This window comes from Aptenodytes forsteri, unplaced genomic scaffold, assembly GCF_000699145.1.
Source record: "Aptenodytes forsteri isolate BGI_AS27 unplaced genomic scaffold, ASM69914v1 Scaffold93, whole genome shotgun sequence".
NCBI classification, from domain to species: domain Eukaryota; kingdom Metazoa; phylum Chordata; class Aves; order Sphenisciformes; family Spheniscidae; genus Aptenodytes; species Aptenodytes forsteri.
This window is the reverse complement of record NW_008794665.1, coordinates 8,810,785-8,828,596: the sequence shown is the minus strand read 5'-3', so window position 1 is coordinate 8,828,596 and position 17,812 is coordinate 8,810,785. Positions and strand designations below refer to the sequence as shown.

The 17,812-nt window shown below is 44.0% G+C and overlaps 1 protein-coding gene across 1 annotated transcript in view; it reads left to right on the top strand.

The window, feature by feature from the left end:
• Positions 1 to 208: 208 nt before the first annotated feature.
• The window catches only part of ELOVL6 (ELOVL fatty acid elongase 6), a 37,530-nt gene continuing 19,926 nt past the window's right edge, over positions 209 to 17,812 (top strand). Inside the window, exons 1-2 of the mRNA XM_009273638.2 lie at positions 209 to 243; positions 13,114 to 13,245. Of these exons, the coding sequence (XP_009271913.1) occupies positions 209 to 243; positions 13,114 to 13,245 (167 nt within the window). The remainder of the gene's footprint in view (positions 244 to 13,113; positions 13,246 to 17,812) is intronic.

Sequence of the window (17,812 nt, the reverse complement as noted above, 5' to 3'; positions counted from 1 at the left end):
ACAGAGGACTCAAACATTTTTCATCAGAGACCTTTCTCTGCCACTCCTCCCTCTGCACATGCAGTCACCTCGGCGATTCAGGCTAGCGAGAAGGAGCAAAATTAAGGGCCGCGTTGGAAATTTCCGCGTGAGCCGGTGCACCCCTGCACTGTGCTGACCATGTGGAGATAGCAGCTCGGAGCCGCAAAGCAGCAAAGCAGTCTTGGTCATGCCCAAGACCATTACCATTGGCTCTCAGCGCAGGTACGGATTGGCCCCAACACAGCAGTACCGTGTCCAGGATGCAGGCAAACACAGGGGCATGTGTCTGTGTTTGTCAGTCGCTGTTGGTGCAGGTCAAGGTCTCTAAAATATTTTTGTTTTCAGTGGGCTGGAGTCCCCGTGAGCTGGAGAAATTTAAAATAAACTAGAAAAAACGTTGCAATGGAGGAGAATCACTGCCATAGGTCCCTAAAACATGAGTAAACTCTTTCCCCTTGGTGTTTTGAATTCAAGACTGGCTGCCTTTTGGAAAACGTGCTGGAGTGAAATCTTGGTCCAGACACAGAGTAATTGTGAAACACTCTGATACACATTTGTAGTGTGCTTACACTCATGAATCTCAAAGCAAGCTACAGCTAAAGGAAAAAAAAAACCAAAACCGAAAGCAGTAAACATTAGCAAACTGCCATGTGCTCTAGGGTATCATGAAAGTGGAAAAACTTGTTGAATACACAGTGCTACAACTTTTTCTCTGGGCACTTAGGTTAGCTGGGTGGCAAATATGCAGTTGCGTTGATCATTACCAACCTCAAAGAGATAGCATTTACCTTTCCCAAGGCTTGTAAAAGCAAGCTATTGTAAATGTATACTTAATGCACAGAAACTGGAGTGCCCAGCCTGTGGAGACTGTGGTAGGCGCTTGGATCACACTGGTTTTAGCAAGAAGGCGCCAAGCTGCCCAGCCTCAGCGTGTGCGAGTTGTGTGACGGGGCCGCCGAGTGCAGGGGCAGTGAGGGTGACTGGTGCCTGGGCGGTTTTTCGGTTCAGCTGCTGGCACGGGCTGTGGTGGGAGCGCTGCAAAGCGCTGGAGCACCTCAGGGCATCCTCTGGGAAAATAGTATCTTTGGGAAGATCACTTTCTTCCCCCTCTCTGTTGCCTGCCAGATCCTGCACACAGGTGCCAAGGAACTCATATTCCCTTTGCAAATGAAAGAAGAAACAGAGCAACAGAGCATCCTTGAACGAGATACTGATGTAAACGGGTTTGTGTGTAGTTACGACATCTGGTTATAACATGACAGAGACAGTGGGTAGATGCAAGAGGCAGATTTATTGCTGCTCTTACAACAGCTGCATGAAAGAAGTGGTAAGAATAGGTGATGAGAATAGAGGGTATTCTACTATACTAGCTGTGTGATATGGAAATCAATTTAGGAGTAGCCTGGCCTTTTACTAGAACAGATTTTTTTTTTTTTACCTCTTTATAGGCCAGCCATAAGTTAGCAAACCTGCCATGGAGAGAAGTTTGAGCAAAATCCACAAGTTACGGAGGTAATCAGTGGTGGACAATCCAATTAAGAAAAAGAATAGCAAAAGGAACATGTTCGGAGATGTAAAACAAATTTTGGTTATGTGACCTTTGGGAAAAAACAAAGGTCAGATCATTTATTTAATTTCCCTACCTTCATGGGAGGCTGCTTTCTGTTTAAAAAAAATCTGAAACAGTATCACTGACATGCTAACAGGCTTTCCTATTCATTTGCAGTAATCTGGTTCTCCCTTTTGCCCCTTAATGACCACAGCCATTAAATTCTGACTGTTGTTGTATTTGAATTGTTCAAAAATGTATCTATTTCCTTCCTTTGCTCCGTTTGTCTGCCTGTCCAGAAGAGCTGAACGTCAATTACTGCTAACTCCTGGTAACGCTCCTTTTCCTTCTCGCGGGGTCATGTATGCGGCCACTTCCACCATACTCCAGATTCATCACCTTGTTTGTCTGTGGTTTCTTTCCTTTTGGCATCTCCTATCTTTTAACAGGTCCCCTGCGACCAGGATTTAGCAGAGACTAGGACAGGCAACTCTCTGTGTATATATAACACTTTAATGTTATACTTGCTAATCCTTTAGTAACCTGGACTCTTTATACCGCGATGGAAAGTGAAATACTGCTAAGCAGTTTAGTATCCCATCTAATTAGGTGAGGGGGTGGCTAAGGGCAGGATGAAGTCAGCCGAGCCCTCGCAGCTGGAAGCAGAAAGAAAGACCCAGACTCTTTAGTTTGGGAGAGCTGGCGGGTCCTGCCATCTCTTGAGAGAGAGGAGGGTGCCTGTGCCAAGCGTGAAGCTGTAGGCAGAGGTGGAAAGCCAGAACAAGCTGTCACAAACATATTGCTGACAGGATAGAGATAATCTACATTAATGCCGTGTACTTTGTACTGCCTTGTGCCACTCCTGCTGGTTTATTCCGATTGTTTCCGGCTGGTTCAGGACTGCAAATGGGATGTCTGCAGGAGACACCCGAAACACAGCCGGGCTGTGATATTTAATTGAGGAATGGGTGCTGGTGATTGTACGGTGTTTGCTACATTCCTCTGTCCCATCTTCATTTTGACTACAGGTTTAGGAATGTCATCCTGCCTCTTAAATTTTGTCCGCATCAGATCTTGAAAACTCTGACAGTAATTAGAAAATTACTTCTACTGGTTTCTCTCTCGCAGTATTTCTCCGGGTGTTTTATGTTCTCTGCTTAAATAATTTTAGTTGGATTCAGGCCAGTTTGCCTCTTCCTTTATCTTTGAAAGGGTCTGCTTTAAAGGTACTGCCTTGACTGATTTCAAGTAGAGCAATTCTGGATTTAACGAAGAAGCTATAGGTCATGGTCAATGACATGGGAATCGCGATGGATTGAAAGTACTGGGAAATTTATTAGCAGATTAGTCTAGGGACTGAAGCCTCCGCTGGGAATGAAAAGCATAAAATTCTTATGTAAGTAGTGGTGAGGTTTGGTTCATGAAAATGCCATTTGATAATGATAGCGTAGCCAGCTCATTCACACGGCTACCTTCTCTGCTGGTGGACATGTTGGGCAAGCTGCAAAGCATCGTGTTGTAAGGAGGTAGCAGCATGTAAACCTGCCTCCTAGCTACTCTGAACTGCTCCCTGTTGCAAGTTTCGAGCACTGCTGAAATGCCTTTGTATTTGTCCTGACCTGCTTCCCAGTTGGTTAAGAAGGAAAACGGCTGTTTGGCAGGGCTCTTTGTTTTAGAGAGGTGGTTGAAAAGATTATGGCAAGATTGCCCGATTTTTTATCTGGATTTTGCTAGTTTCCTATCAGTCAAGAGTTAGGTCCAGGTTTGCTGCAGTGTTTCCATTAGCATCCTTTGTCACTTGATCTCTCAGCACTAGACAAAGGTGAGATGTCTTTGAAGATTTTATTAGATACATCAAGCAGTCCTTGACATCATGTATCAAAAAGTACTGCGGGACCGGTCAGAGCAAGTGGTTGTTCTCCAGATGACCTGATTTTTCTTCAGTAAGGGATGCTGGAAAATATTCTTTCATTTGCTTCTCTACCAAAATGTCCTTTTTTATGAGCTCAGATTGCTCCCTTCTCTTCCACAGGGTATATAAGCATTTACAGGTTTGAACGCAAGACGTTTTATTCCGCAGTTCCATTACTGCAATGCCACTGGTACCAGTATCTCCTTTTAATCAGACATAGGCCACAGAATGGCATTGTTGGCTTGCTCTGATCTGTCTATATGGTTTTAGGTCTTCAGATGGGGAGGAGAAGGGTGGTAAGTGTATATTGTAATTTATTATGCTTTTCAGGCATCACCTCAGTTTGGTTTCCTCCAGGATAATTTCATGTTTTCCGGCACTGAAAGAGTTATGAAGCGATCCTTTCCATAAGGTGGTCATCAAGCCCTAGCTGTAAGGGCTTATTTGTACGTGACTTTTGGCTGCCCTGTTTCTAAGGTTGCTCCACAGGAGAATCTTGCATGTCTTTTTTGGCTGGGAACGCTCTCAGGAAAATCAGAACGGTTTTTGTTTGTTTGTATTTTGCAATCCACTGGCAGTTGTAGCAACATCATTTTCTGAGGTCATATTGCAGAAGGCTGGAAGGGAGCAATGTCTGCTGGAATGTCTTTTAGGGCGGATAGATAGAAAAACAACACATCGCTTGCTTGCAATCCCCGCATTTTCCACGTTTCATTTTGAATGACTGCTTTTTTTCTACTTAAATATTTTTTGAGATCCAACAGACATTATTTCCAAGACTGTTCACAAGTTGCATTTGGAATGGTAGAGAGACCTGACCATGCCACTGTGGTGCATAGGCGTTCCTGCAGACGCAGGGGCAAAGGTAGCTTTAGTAAAATATTCTTATTGATGTGTTAACTGTAGTGTTGTGTTCTGTTACATAAATAAATATCTATCCCCAAAGCAGTGAAAAAAGCAGCACTTGTCTATATAAATAACATCTGTGAGTTGCTTCAGGGATCTTCCTGGATCTGAAGGCCTTACGTTTATGTACTCCTTTAAGTGTAAACTTACTAAATGTCATAACCATTGATTGTTTTGATCAGATAAAGCAGATCAAATGAGTAAGGCAGTAAGGAGATCTAGTTATTTTCATGCTATGTCTATATGACATACCTCCACTAGCATCTTCGTTAATCGCTTTCAGGTGAGACATGGGTACAAACAGAATGACTTCAACTGGGAGAGATGTAGGTTAGTAGTCCCCAAGTTCAGTTGTAGTTGTGTTTACTAGCTCCAGGTTTTTACTCTGGAGGCCAGAGATTTAAATTTACATTGATGAAATTAAAAGTGAAGGTACTGTAGCTTTTCATCAGAACTGCAGTGCCTGTGACCTACATTGGCTTCCCTGCTCTCTGCCGTCTCTCCACCGACTGCTTGAAAGCCCCAGCAAAGCCTGGAGAAACCCATGGTGGGTCCAGGGGGACACCAGGACACCCTGCTTTGTCACCTGTTATAACCCCAAGTCTTTGTATTAAGAACTAGGTAGGTTGTCAGAGTGATGCAGATGGATTTAGCAGAGGCTCCCAGTAGAGAAGGAGTTTCTCTGACTACACTGATCTGCTATGAAGACTATTAACAGGGACAGGGATGGTCATCATTTTGCCGGTAGGCTCCTATGACTCTTCTGGGGCTGGATTCAAGTCTTAGCTCTGGTGACGTAAATCTTGGGGGCTTTGTGCAAAAATGGTTGTTACTTATGATCAGTGTCAGTAACAGTGAGGTCAGGTGCTGGCCCGTCCCTGGGGAGGAGTGGAGGCTTTGAAGATGGGGTGACGCAGGCTTTGGCGCAGGCTGAACAGTGTCACCTGGGATATCAGCTGGGTAGGAGGGTACGATGGGGCTCACCCCGGCAATCTGGCCCACCGGGCTGCAACTTCCACTGCTGCCCGTGCGAGGTGAAAACTCAGGGATAGCTGTCGTCACTGTGAGCACCTGCCATCTCCGCTGGGTGGGTCCCCATTCAAAGCATAATTTAAAAGTGGAGAAAATCTGGGGCAGAGCCAGAGATGAAGCTGATTTCCCTTCGGTGATAACAAAATTTTGGCAAGCTGGTTTCAAAACCCAAAGTTTTGGAGGTGGTTTTGTTTTTTTTTCTGAAGCGTTTTCCATTTGAGGGGTCATTTTCTCTTGTGACATTCCTTATATTTTGGATTGTAGCTTATGGGTTTTTAAGGGTTTATGGTTTGTTCCATTAAGCCTATATGAGGCTTATAAAGAATAAGGGACTTCATATACTTCAGAGCTGAGTTTGTCTCTTCTATCTGAAAAAAAAATTGTCCCTGAATTTTAACTTCATTTTCTCACCCTTATGCTTCTCTTACATTTTCCTACTACAAAGGGAAAGCAAGAAAAATTTGCTGCTGCTGTTTTCGTCCCTAGCTGCACACATTTTAGTTTATGGCTAATACTCTGTAACACGTATATTCTACAAGCATGAGTGTGACAAATTACTGGCCACAAAACAAATGCAACCATCAGGGAGGTGCAGGACATGAGCCACCTTCCCCCGTGCCTCTGCACTGCCATGCCCTTGTTTCTCCTCTCTGTAATTTTAGGGCTGTTGCCTGCCCTGCCGACGGCATGACCTGGGAGTGCTTTCCTGCTCCTGGGTCTGATTGAATGCGATGTGGGGGAAGGCTCAGGTGGGCACAGCCCCTTGCTGGTGGGGAACTGGGGCTATCTCCAGCCAGGCCTCTGGCTGGACCACAGCGGGCTGTGACGTGGTGATACACCGCAAAAAAATAGTTGCTCTACTCTTCAGAGGTAGCTGGCCCTGCAGCTCTCACCCTTCCCACTCTGACCTGGGCAGTGGGGGACCTGGGCTTCAGGCTATGCCTCGGCTCAGCTGTTAGCACTCGTGGAGCAAGGAATGCACACGCAAGTCCTTATCCTCCTCCATCCTTTTCGGCCGAGTCAAGCTTGGGACAGTTCCTGCAGCAGTCCCTCTGGCAACCTCCGAGCACCGCGTTTCCTTCCTTTCTGTGGGTTAAGGAGTTGGGCCGATGATACAGGTACTGTCTGTCAGTAACGACATGAATTGGGTGATGGGAACAGGATCCCAGAGAAAAGCCAGATGTGGGGAAATAGCAATCCCTGGCTGGGATGTGTTCCTGGGGCCCCGACTCCTCTTCCCTTGCTCCCAGCAGGGAGAGGGGTGCCTGGGGAGCTGCCCAGCCTTGGGGGGAGCACAGACCTGCATATCCGACAGTACCTGTCACGAGGAGGCTGAAATGGTCTTTTGAGAGGCAGGCTTTAGAAATCAAGGGCTCAGAGGATTGGTATGAGATACATCCCTGTTTACTCTCTGAAAGCCTGTTACGTCAAAGACCATCATCAGTGAGTCACCTACCCGTGTGTGTGACTGTCGTCGTTGCTGCTCTAAATATAAATGTCAAAGGATATTGAGCTGTAGGAATAAATCAGACTGTGTTGGCATGTGTGTATCAGACAGGTCTTCCTCTTCTGCATGTCCTTCTCTCTCCGTTATTAAGGCTGGTACGGTCAATGGGAAACAGCCGCAGAAACTCAAATCAAAGCCAGGAGTACAGGTTATGTCTTCATATGCAGATCTCGCATATCCACACATTGGATCTCTTCTTGCTGGTTCTGTCAAAATTATATCTGGGAGGAGAAAGAGAAAGGTTTGCTTTGACAGTATTTCTGAGGTAGAAACACTGAGAGACTGAGAAGCGTTTTCACACCCTTTTTTATACGTACAGAATGTGTGATTTTTAAATAAGCACCAGAGAGAAAGTAACTTTGCCAAGGCTACCAGCCACTTCTTGTGAGCTGTGGACACAGGTGTGCTGTGTGATTTACACTGGTTCAGGTTAAAGCACTGTAATTAGACTCTCAAGTTAGGAGTTTCAATTATAAACACAAGTGGTGGTGGTTGTTTTCTGTTGAAAGCTGGGAGAAACCGGTAAGAAAAGTGCCTTATCTTCCATCTTACCAAGCATCCTTTTTTCTTCTCTTTTTTTTCCAGTACAACCTATTTTTTTAAGTCAATAAAATGGTGATGAAGGCCAAAAGAAAAACGTCGCGAGCCTGAAATTGCCTGTTTACTTGCCAGAAGCACTCTGCTCTGGCAACTGCAGTGTTTTTTTTTTTTTACCTGTTGTGCTCCCTTTACAGCATATGAAGAAGTGGTAATGAATTTAAGAATGAGCTCTGCCTGTGCAAAGTAAATATATCTTGATTAAAAAAAAAGTTTTTAAAACCCTATAGAATGTAAATAGAGGGGGCTAACACTGCTTCGCTTTACTACTCCCCTACTGAATGCTGTTATGAGGATAATCCTGTATTACATGATAAAGGATAGTTAAAAGATCTATGATAGGGTTGTCCTTTGTCCTTAATAATTAAAGAAAAACCTATGGAAATATTAAGTTTTATAGCACATATCTATATCTGTTTCAGTTTACTCATTAACATCAGAGAACTCTACAATAATGACTCAGGCTGCTATTTTCAGGGGAAAAAATAACAACAGTGCACCTGGGCTGAAACCACCTCTTTCAGTGGCACTGCAATATTCAGGGCTATTTCACTTTGCATCAGAGACGCCGGGATGTCTCGCACTGCTGCGCATGAGGCTTACCCTCAGTCTTTGACCCCTTATTTTAGAATACTGTGATAATTCATATATTTTCAGTATTTTTTAAGTAACGTGCTTATTTAACACGTGCTTATTAACAAAACCCCTTTCCGTGTTTTGTTTTCCTGCCTGAGGCTGGATGGCTGATCTCTCCCTGTTGCTCCTTGATACCTGAGTGGGCTTTCCTGGGTGGGACTCCCTGGCTGCGAACGAGGAGAAGCTTTGTTCCTGGTGGGGTGGATTTCCTCTGTCTTCCTTTATCAGCCCCAGTTTCTGCCTCCCTTTTCTCAGTTATACTTCTTTTCCTTTTCTTCATTCCTGTCTCCATTCCTCTGCCACAGGGCAGACCTAATGAAGGTTTTCAGCTTCTAAAAAGCACATCAGTGCCCAAACCTTCATCCATCCTTGATAAAACACATCACCTGCCTATGGTTTACACAGTGCAGAGGGACAAGCAGAACCCATGGGCTGTGGTCCGGGGGATGATAATACCACCTGTCCCTGTTGTAGGATTTTTGCAGGAGAGTGACCAAAGCTCTGTGTTCAGCGTGGATAGCTTGAGCTCGTTGGTATGCCCATGGGTGCAAGAAGTATCCCTCCAGGGGCTTCAGCAGAGAAAGGACTTCAAGCCTCCTTCCCTTCCATGCTGTCCCAGCTTCACGTCCATCTCTTGGCTGCCAGCTCCCCTCATTTGCTGCCAGGCTTACCATTCATCCTTTCTCTTCTGTTTCTCCCATCGCGTCAGCTGCTTCTGCCTGTCCCCTTGCCTCGTGATACGGCCACCTCTGTGCTAGCATCCTGGAAGATCTGCCTCACATCTTCAGCCTGTAGCCCCAAACTCTTGCCTCACTTTCTTGTAGTAAACCCCAGCCTGAGCAAAGCATTTTATAGGTTCTCCAGAAAATTCCCCTGCCTCCCTTTTGGGGGAAAGAGTTGGCAACTTTCGACGGGGAAACATGGAGTTGTATTCAGTAGAGATAGTACTTAGTCCCTGAAATCTGAAAATGTAGGAAGGTGGGAGACAACTGTGAGAAACAGAAATGCCAGAAAAATGTGGAGGATTTGGCAGCCCTGTCTTTATGTCTACTGTGTTACCCTGCAGAACAGAATTGAAGACAAACATATGAATGTGCTAACGTTGAAGTTATTGGATGCAAGTCTGTTACTGAATTGCTTTGGGGGATTTTTTTATTTTTTTAGTTCCAAGGTTAATTTTTTTGTCGTCGTTCTGCTCTATTTAGTTTCTCTTCAGATAATAGTATTGAAAAGTTACAGTGCTCCAGAACAACTCCAAAACTCTGTCTTTAAAAATGCTCATTTGATATTAGCCTCCTTTGGCTAAAACCGTATCAGATACAATTGAATGCTGTGAGATTGCCCTTGCTTTGTGTCACCAGCCCAGGAACCAGCCTGTAGTCATGAACCTTTCAGGAAAATCCATCATAAAAATACTGGTAGGAAGCTGGTTAATACCAGTCTAATGCAGTTAAACAGATTATCTTAAGGGTACATAACTCTGCAACCCCTTTATAACTATATCACCTGGACTACCCGGTCCTTTTAACCATTATTATGCTACAAAGAGGGGAAAATTCAAAGTCCTTTGGATGCAAAAAGTTATCAAAAATTGTCAGCAGGTGTCAAAACAGAGAGATGTTTTCAAAATCAGCCTAATAATTTTTCAGTATTGTGCTTACCTCTGATAGGAGATACTATTACTGCATCCCTCCTTGTCTGAAACTGCTTACAGCTGCTCTTTGCAGTTCACATCATGCGTGCAGTCAAATCTTCTCGTGTCTGCCACCGCCAATACCAAGCTGTATACTGGGAATACCATTTACCATCATGGCAGATAATGCTGAACTCATTACAAAGCTGTTAAAAGTGACCTAAAATTTATCTGTTCTAAGTATTATAATGTAACTATTGACCTCAATAGACTGACTGAACTCACAAAAAATAGTTTCAGTAATAAGAAGCAAAACGAAATGTTACTTGGTATAAATATATAGAGTATCTTGCCCAGGAAGAAGGAAGTCAAACAGAGCACAGACCTGAGCTGCTAACTCATTCAGACTGGTCTTTTTTTCTTGAATTGGAACTGAAGTTGAACCGTTACTTTGAAGTCTTGGCTGTATTTGATCCAGAACTGAACTGCTTCCTGCCTGCCTGCCTTCCCGCAAAGTATCTCTAGCTACTGTTCTTAAATCCTGACCTTCTCCCATGCCAGCCCATGTAGCCTGCATCCTGTTGGCACCTGCATGGCAGCACTGTGTTGCGGTCTTTTCCGAGATGTCATCCTGCACTGCTTGAAATGCCATCCTGCACTGCTCTCGGTTGCTTTGGAGCTCCTTGCATGGACCAGTGCAAGACAGGCCTTTCCTGCCTCTGATGCGAGGGACTCCCACTACAGTGTCGTGAGGTGGGGGGTTTGCACCTCCTGCGTGGCGTGGGCCTGTGGGGTCCCTCCTGTGGGGCCCCTGCCCGTGACCTGGCTCGAGTGGCCGTACATGTGTATGCATATCTCCATACCTCGTTGTGTGCATTGCTGTCTGTCTGCGCTGAGCGCTGTAAGCCCGGACTTTTGTGGGATTGAAGGGGCAGAAGCATGCAGAACAGACGTCTCTCCTGATGCCCTGGGGCAGCCAGGAGAGCACTGCAGACTGTGGTACGGCCCATCACACTCCCTCTGCCTTCCCACGCCCGTGCCCAGGTTGGCGACAGGCTGCTCTGCACACCGCTGCTGAAGAGGCTGCAGGGGGAAGGAAGTTGGAAGCAGTCCAACCTCACACTGAGAGTCTGCTCCTGTCCCGTAGCCCATAAATCTTGTCTTAATAGTTAGGTGGTTCGGTATGAGCAAGTTTGAGGTGGTTCATCACTACCCAAACTAGTTAACAAATATTTACTGACCTCCAGCCAAGCTAAATTGCAATCATGCTATCAAATGTGGTAATTCTTCCCTGACTGTGAAATTCAAGACCATAGAAGTGAAAATTGATGCTTTTTTCTTTATTATGAGATGAATAAGGGCCGAAGCTTTGTGGTTTTCAAAACCCGGTTGTGATAAACATTACCATGGCAATTAGACCGTCTCAATGCACAAGGTGAGAGGGCGCTAGCTCTGTGGTCGTCCTGGTCTTCCTGGGGCTTGTGCCAGCGTGGATGCTAAAGCTCACCCAGGGGACCGCAGGCACCGGGTCCTCCCTTCTCAGTGCAGAGCACCAGTCGGATTTTCATGCAGTTACCTGTGCTTTGCAACACAGAGCTATAAACGTGTCAATAGAAACAGAGGAGTTTCTAAGTGGGCAGAAAATGGCGTGCTGCTGCACACATACTGATATACCTCTGTCTCTTTGGGCTCCACTTTTACTTTGCTTTCAGACTCTTCATAAAACTCATTTATCTCTGGTGAAGGCTGCATGTGCTTTATTCATACTCTCAATCAGATGTGCTGCTACAGCTTTTCTTAGTTTTCATGGACCTCACAGGAAGACCCTTGTCCATCAAGGAGCTCGTGATCCGTGTACCAGTTGCCTTGAGCAGGCGCAGACATGTGCTGTGCTGTGCTGTGCTGTACTGTGCTGCAGGTATTGCTTGGCCTTCAGGACCGTGCTGTGCTGCCCATATCCCTTGCCATGGGGTACCCTCAGCTGGCTAATCGTAATGGAAGAGCCTGGAGGTGGCACCTACTTGGCACCAGTAGTGACAACACAAACAGGTCCTTGTCTTTATCTCGAGGTGAAGCAACATACTTTCATATAAACATCCAATTGAAAATCCTATAAAAACTCTATAAAGACCTCAATGTGGGTGAACCTTGCCCCTGACGGGAAGTCTGGGCAGCATGCCATGCCCTGATCGCAGGTCTGTCTGATGCTGCATCATCTCGGGGTTCCAGCATAAGAAGGAACATAAGATCTTGTAGCTTGCTGCCGCCTTTTCTGGGATATTAACGAAGTAGTTACCTTTCTTGAGAGTGTTTGTCATTCTTTTTTGGGGTCCAAAAAGAACCAGCACCTCTTGGTGCAAAGCCATAGTCCACTGCTATTTGTGAGTATAATTATAGATTTTGTAGAGAAAAATCTGTTCCTAAATATATGCCCATCCAGTTAGGCCACCATTAATGCTGTACATCGTTAAGTCTTAGTCAATGTAATATTGTGCTGTGTGGGAAGGAATCCCAGGCTGAATCTATTTTTGACCTCTAATCGTTGATTTACAATGAGTTATAGTAGCAGAGTTCAAATGTTTGCTGATTATTGCTGAGCTGGACTACTATCAGGCAGTTTTAAAAATAAAACTTGCAATTCTAAGAGTATCACTGAAGTTCCTTAACAGAGCCCTGCTTGACCTTTCAGCAAATTCACTGGATTTTCTGAACCGGCACTCGCAGGCAGGGCTTGTGCAGCAGGGCAATGCCACCCAGCATGGTCGCTGCTTAATGGGGCTATTGACCTCTCCTTGCTGGTTCTCCGCTTTTCATGAGGCTCTTCATGTTGTGTTGCAGTGCTCAAGATCTTTAAGTGTCTTCTTGGAGGAAACAATGGGAAACTAAACTGCCAGGTAGCAAGGAGCCTGTAGGAAACAAAAATTGATACGAAAAAGATAAATGAGCCGCAAAACGTCATCAGCTGGTTCAAGCATCAACTGTGTTGTGCCTGCAGAAGTGTGTCTGGGCTCTGCAATATCTATTCTGTTCCTCACAGAAGTTCAGTCTTCAGAAACTGGGGAAGAATGGGAGCCAAATTTGGCTGTCCTTTTTCAGAACTTCCCCAGGGTCAGTTTTGCCTGCACCTGGCCCTGGCCCTGTGTGCAGGCCTGTAGGTTCATACACTAACGATAATCTCAGCTGGGCTGCAGGAGTGTCTTCAAAAGAGTTTCCTTTCAAGGAAATGCGCAAGCCCTTGGCAGTTATGTCCAGATGTGACTCTGCTGTGTATCTAATACTAATTAAATACTTGACAGGTGTTTTTTGGTTTTGTTTTGCAGGAAGAAATCATTCCTATTTTCAGCTCTGTATGCTGCCTTTATATTTGGTGGTCGGCACCTCATGAACAAACGAGCAAAATTTGAACTGAGGAAACCACTAGTCCTCTGGTCCCTGAGCCTTGCCGTCTTCAGGTAGGCGTTTCTTCACACCAACTGCCTTTGACAGTAGTCCATGAAGAGGGTTTGGGGTTCTTCACATACAACAGCACTGCTAATGCGACAACAAGCTCACCCAGAAATGGCATTTCTTTAGTTCTGCTATTCAGGGTTATGTCCTGACCCACTCCTTACCATTGAAATGATCCCCTTTGACTTGCCAGATCATACGGCGTTTGAAGAGGAGAGAGAAATCAATAACCCTCTTGAAGAACAAAGGTGAAAATAAAGTGAGGACACGAGAAAAAGCACTTATCGTTGCAATTAATTTACCATGCAAGCTACAAATGGAAATAAACCAAGATGTTAGTCTTGTTCTCACTTACTAGTTAGTATTATGTTTATATGGTTGCATATATGGAATATTTAGTTGAGACTCTGATCTCCATTACAGTGAGGTAAACCTAAAGTCACGGCTTTGATGACAGGTAAATTAGGCCACTGTAATTGAAATCAGAATTTGGCTTCTGGTTATTCCATCACAAAGAGCTTGTGAATGTAGCAAAAGGGTGGCTTCACAGGGAAAAGCTATTTTTTAGTGATGTGCATCTCTCTAGCTGTGTGTTGACTCTATCATCGAGTATGGGGAAAGTCAGGTTCCAGTTCTTGACAGCTGCTGAAGTCAGGATTAAAACTGACCAACCTGAATTCCACTTTATCTGCTTAATATGCTAATTTTTAATGAGACTGAAGAAAAACGAATGAATGAACAAATGCTTATAAAAATAGCCCTTACAAACACACAAACTTTTGGTACAATTTACTAATAACAGTACATAGAAGACCTGAGGATTATCCTTCATTTCAGTCCCTATTGGGAGTGTAAGTTATAGTTCACTCAACAGCATAGAAACCATTTGCAAACCATTATCAAACACTGATACCTGTATCTTTGTCTAATATCAATATAATAATTACTGATTATATTAGTTCACAAGTACATAACCAGGTTTGCTTACTGAGCAGCTGTGAATGGTGCATGATTTTTCACAGGATGGGAATAGTTTGAGCTGAGAGTTTCTACAGAGTAAAATAAAGCAGGAATGGAGAAGCTTGCTTTCTTTTGTGGCTTTTCCTTTTTTCCTCCAAAATTGTTCTATCACATTGACACTTTCTAAAACTCTGGCAGGGGAAAATAAATTGTATTTCTAAGTTGTCTCATCCAGCTAGGACATGCTAAGAGAAGAACTTTATGTTGGCTTGATTTTAATAGTTCATCGATACCTTTAAAAAAAAATATCCTAGTGCAGACAAAACTTTGAGCAGTCTGGATAACTTTGAGAGCAAGTTCTAACACTGTGAAAATTTATAATTTTCATCTGGTTGCATTTGGCGCCGTACTTCTGGCTGTGTGTCTAACATAGTTTTGCTGTTAGGGTCCTGTAAGCAATTGTCATCCTTTGTTCCAGAAACGGCTGACTTTCAGCAGCTGTTGAATTGGTTCCTAGATGGCATGTCATTTGTGGATCAGTTTGCAAAATGCATATTCCAATTACACTTTCTTATTGAATGTAGACACTAGAAACTAGATGACTTACGCAAAGCATTTGTAGTTTAATTCCCAATCCAAGGGGGGAAACGTGATTTCAGAACCATCCTTTGCAGAAGGTGTCTAGGATGAATTTTAAAATTATATTATTTTGAGATTGGTCTGTGACTGACATTCACAGTGTGGGGCTTCTAAGCAATTTCATTAATTAATTTCCTCCCAAAATCATAAGTGATGCACTGATCAACGAATAGCAAGAATATACACTACACTGTGAAAGTGCTGTCTAGCTGGACTTTGAAATCAACATGTTCATTACTTGCTAATTGGAGTTTCCCTTCATAATCATATGAAATAGCTAACGCATTGCCAGCATGAGTTGCTGAGTGATGCTGGGTGAAATCTAAAATGTGGACTTCGTGTTTTTGAAACTACAAGTTGCCAGGATGAACCTGCCACAGAGACCACCTCTTGCTATGCCCCACAGTGCAGGTACTTGAGGTGAGCTCTACTTGTGCAGATGAGGAGCAGCGGCTGGAAGGGCGCAGTTTGAGAGGGATTCACCACTGCAGGGTTTGCTTCCTCCATCAGCTCAAATAGCACTGTTCAGGGACACATATTCCTCAAGCACTGCAGAACTCGCCCTTTCTTCTGCACATCGGGAAATGAGACAGCAGGGTGGAGAGGGGAGGGATGAACAGCAGTGTGAGATTTTTGGACTACACAGAAGCACTGAGCATGTAAGCTGCTGGATTTGGTAGTGGGGACCAGCTGATTATGAAAATTATATGGTTATGCTTAGAAAGCTTTGCTCTTCTGAGATGCTGAGTAGTATTCAGAAGAGTGAAGTAGGGAAGGGGAAAAACGACCCAAAATGTTTGCAGTAAGAGAGCATGAAACCTCTGTAACTTCCATAGTAACATGCAATCCCATACAAAACCAACCCAAATACAAAAAACCTTGACTTCTTGCCTGGAAAACAGAGGAAATGCAGAATATTTATTAAAACCTGAGATGAAGACTTCTTATAAAAAGTGTTAATTGGAACATCCATTTCCTGGTGTTTCACCACCACTGTCCTTTCTAGGGCTATCAGTCACTCCCAGCCCTATTGACTGTCTCAGCAAGCTGCACTAGACTTTGAATGCTGTAAACTTTCCAAGTAACTTGGATCTTTTTTTTCTGGCTCCTCGCATAACTAGGTGTTTCATTTACATATGCTTGGCCTGAAAGACATTTGTGCTTCCTCTGAAGGTCAATTCAGATAGATTTAGATGCCAGCGTTCTGCCTGTAGACTTACTATGGATCCAGGAAAATGCTCCTTAACATTAAAAAGACTTCCTCTTTGCCTTTCTGGGATGTTAAAATGCTATGACTTTTATGATACCTTGCAGAAATTCTAAGTAATGTGTTTGTCTGCCATGAGTGGTTGTATTGAGGAAGAAAAACCTGCCTGGAGAGCTCTCAGTATTCTGCCTCAAGGTCAGTGTGAGGCTTTTTTCCAGAGTCCTTGTTTATCTCCCTTCTAGCACTCCTACCATTTTACCTGCTTAAGATATCCTCAGAAATAGTAACACTTAGCAGAGGCTGGAAAGATGTGTTTTGGGCTTAAAAAAAAAGGAAATTGCCTGCCAGGCAATGACATGGTCCTTCTTCAGAATGTATCCTGTACGCCTCGCTCTTGCCAAGATCATTTAAATGTGGTAGCAGCTACAGTAGGAAACTTGCCACGCTTATAAATAAACAAAACAACTACACCACCCTACTGAGCTTGCTGAGCATTCAGGAGCTCGGTCAAGAGTGAGTTTTGTGTCAACACTGGCAGCCAGCAGGATTTCCGAGGCAGAAAAGCACCTTTATTTCCCTTTGGAAGCATCGGCTAGTTTTGAACATTTTGTCTCTGGAATAAGGTTACCACTTCTCAGTGAAAACTTCTGTAGGAGCAATGACAGTAAATCTTGCTTTTCACTTGGAAACCACTGTGAAAACATGATCTTCTGAAATCTTTTGCTGAGAAATTAGTTTGGGATATTTTTCTTGGGTTGTTGGGTTGGGTTTTTTTTTCTCCGTAGTAGGTTTGTTGACTTGTTTCAAGCATTGAAGATTTATTGTTGTCTGAAGTGTTTTCAGTCTTTTGTTTTGTTTTGTTTTCTACACTTTAATTTACACTTTAATTAAGTGTTTTCGCCCAACCTGGTTATGTGCTGAGGTCCTGGGGGAGCAGCTCTGTGCTGCTCCGTGTCAGCTGGAACCTGCTGTTAGGAAGCTGACGCAAAAGTTCATTTTTCAGTCTCATAAGACCCCATGGAAACTGTTGCTGATTCACCTACACATCAAAGTGACAGTCAGCCCTGTATTTCTGAATATTTCCTGGGGTTGAAAATCTGCAAAAACACATCAAATCTGAGTTGCCAGTTTTATATTCATGCCACTTTGAACATAAAGTTAGGGTCATTCATTGAATTTTTTACTTGGAGCATATCGAAAGTGTCATGCTGGCATCTCTAGGAATCAGCAAAGCTGAGACCAGGACTCTCACAGAAAGGATACGAAGTCATTAATTCATGTTTTCATTACATCTCAGCTGGATTTTTGTAATTCCTTTTATAGGCCGTAGAGTCTGTGTATGGGTAGCATCACTATCAAGGAGCTTAAACACGTACTTTGTCGCCTCGTCTTCACACAAGACAGCAGCATGGCACCGTTTTCACTTACTCTCCATCCTTAAGGGGCTGCCAACAGAAGTCTCAGGGTCAAGGCACTGACTAATAATAGTAAAAGGTTGTCTTCCCTAGGAAATACTGTCACGTCAATACGGGAGATGAAGAAGCTAGAACATCGAACATGATGCAATCGTTTGTAGGCAGAGGCTAAGCCTGACCATGACTGGTGCGGTGAGAGGAGGGATTTCTCTTTGGCTAGCCAAACCACACAACCATAATGCTATTATCATCACCTGAGATCACTTAGATTCTAATGCAAATTCAGCTATGCTTTGTAGCAGTGGTGGAGATCAGTTGATGCCAATACAGGGTTTCCAATGTCTTTCTTCC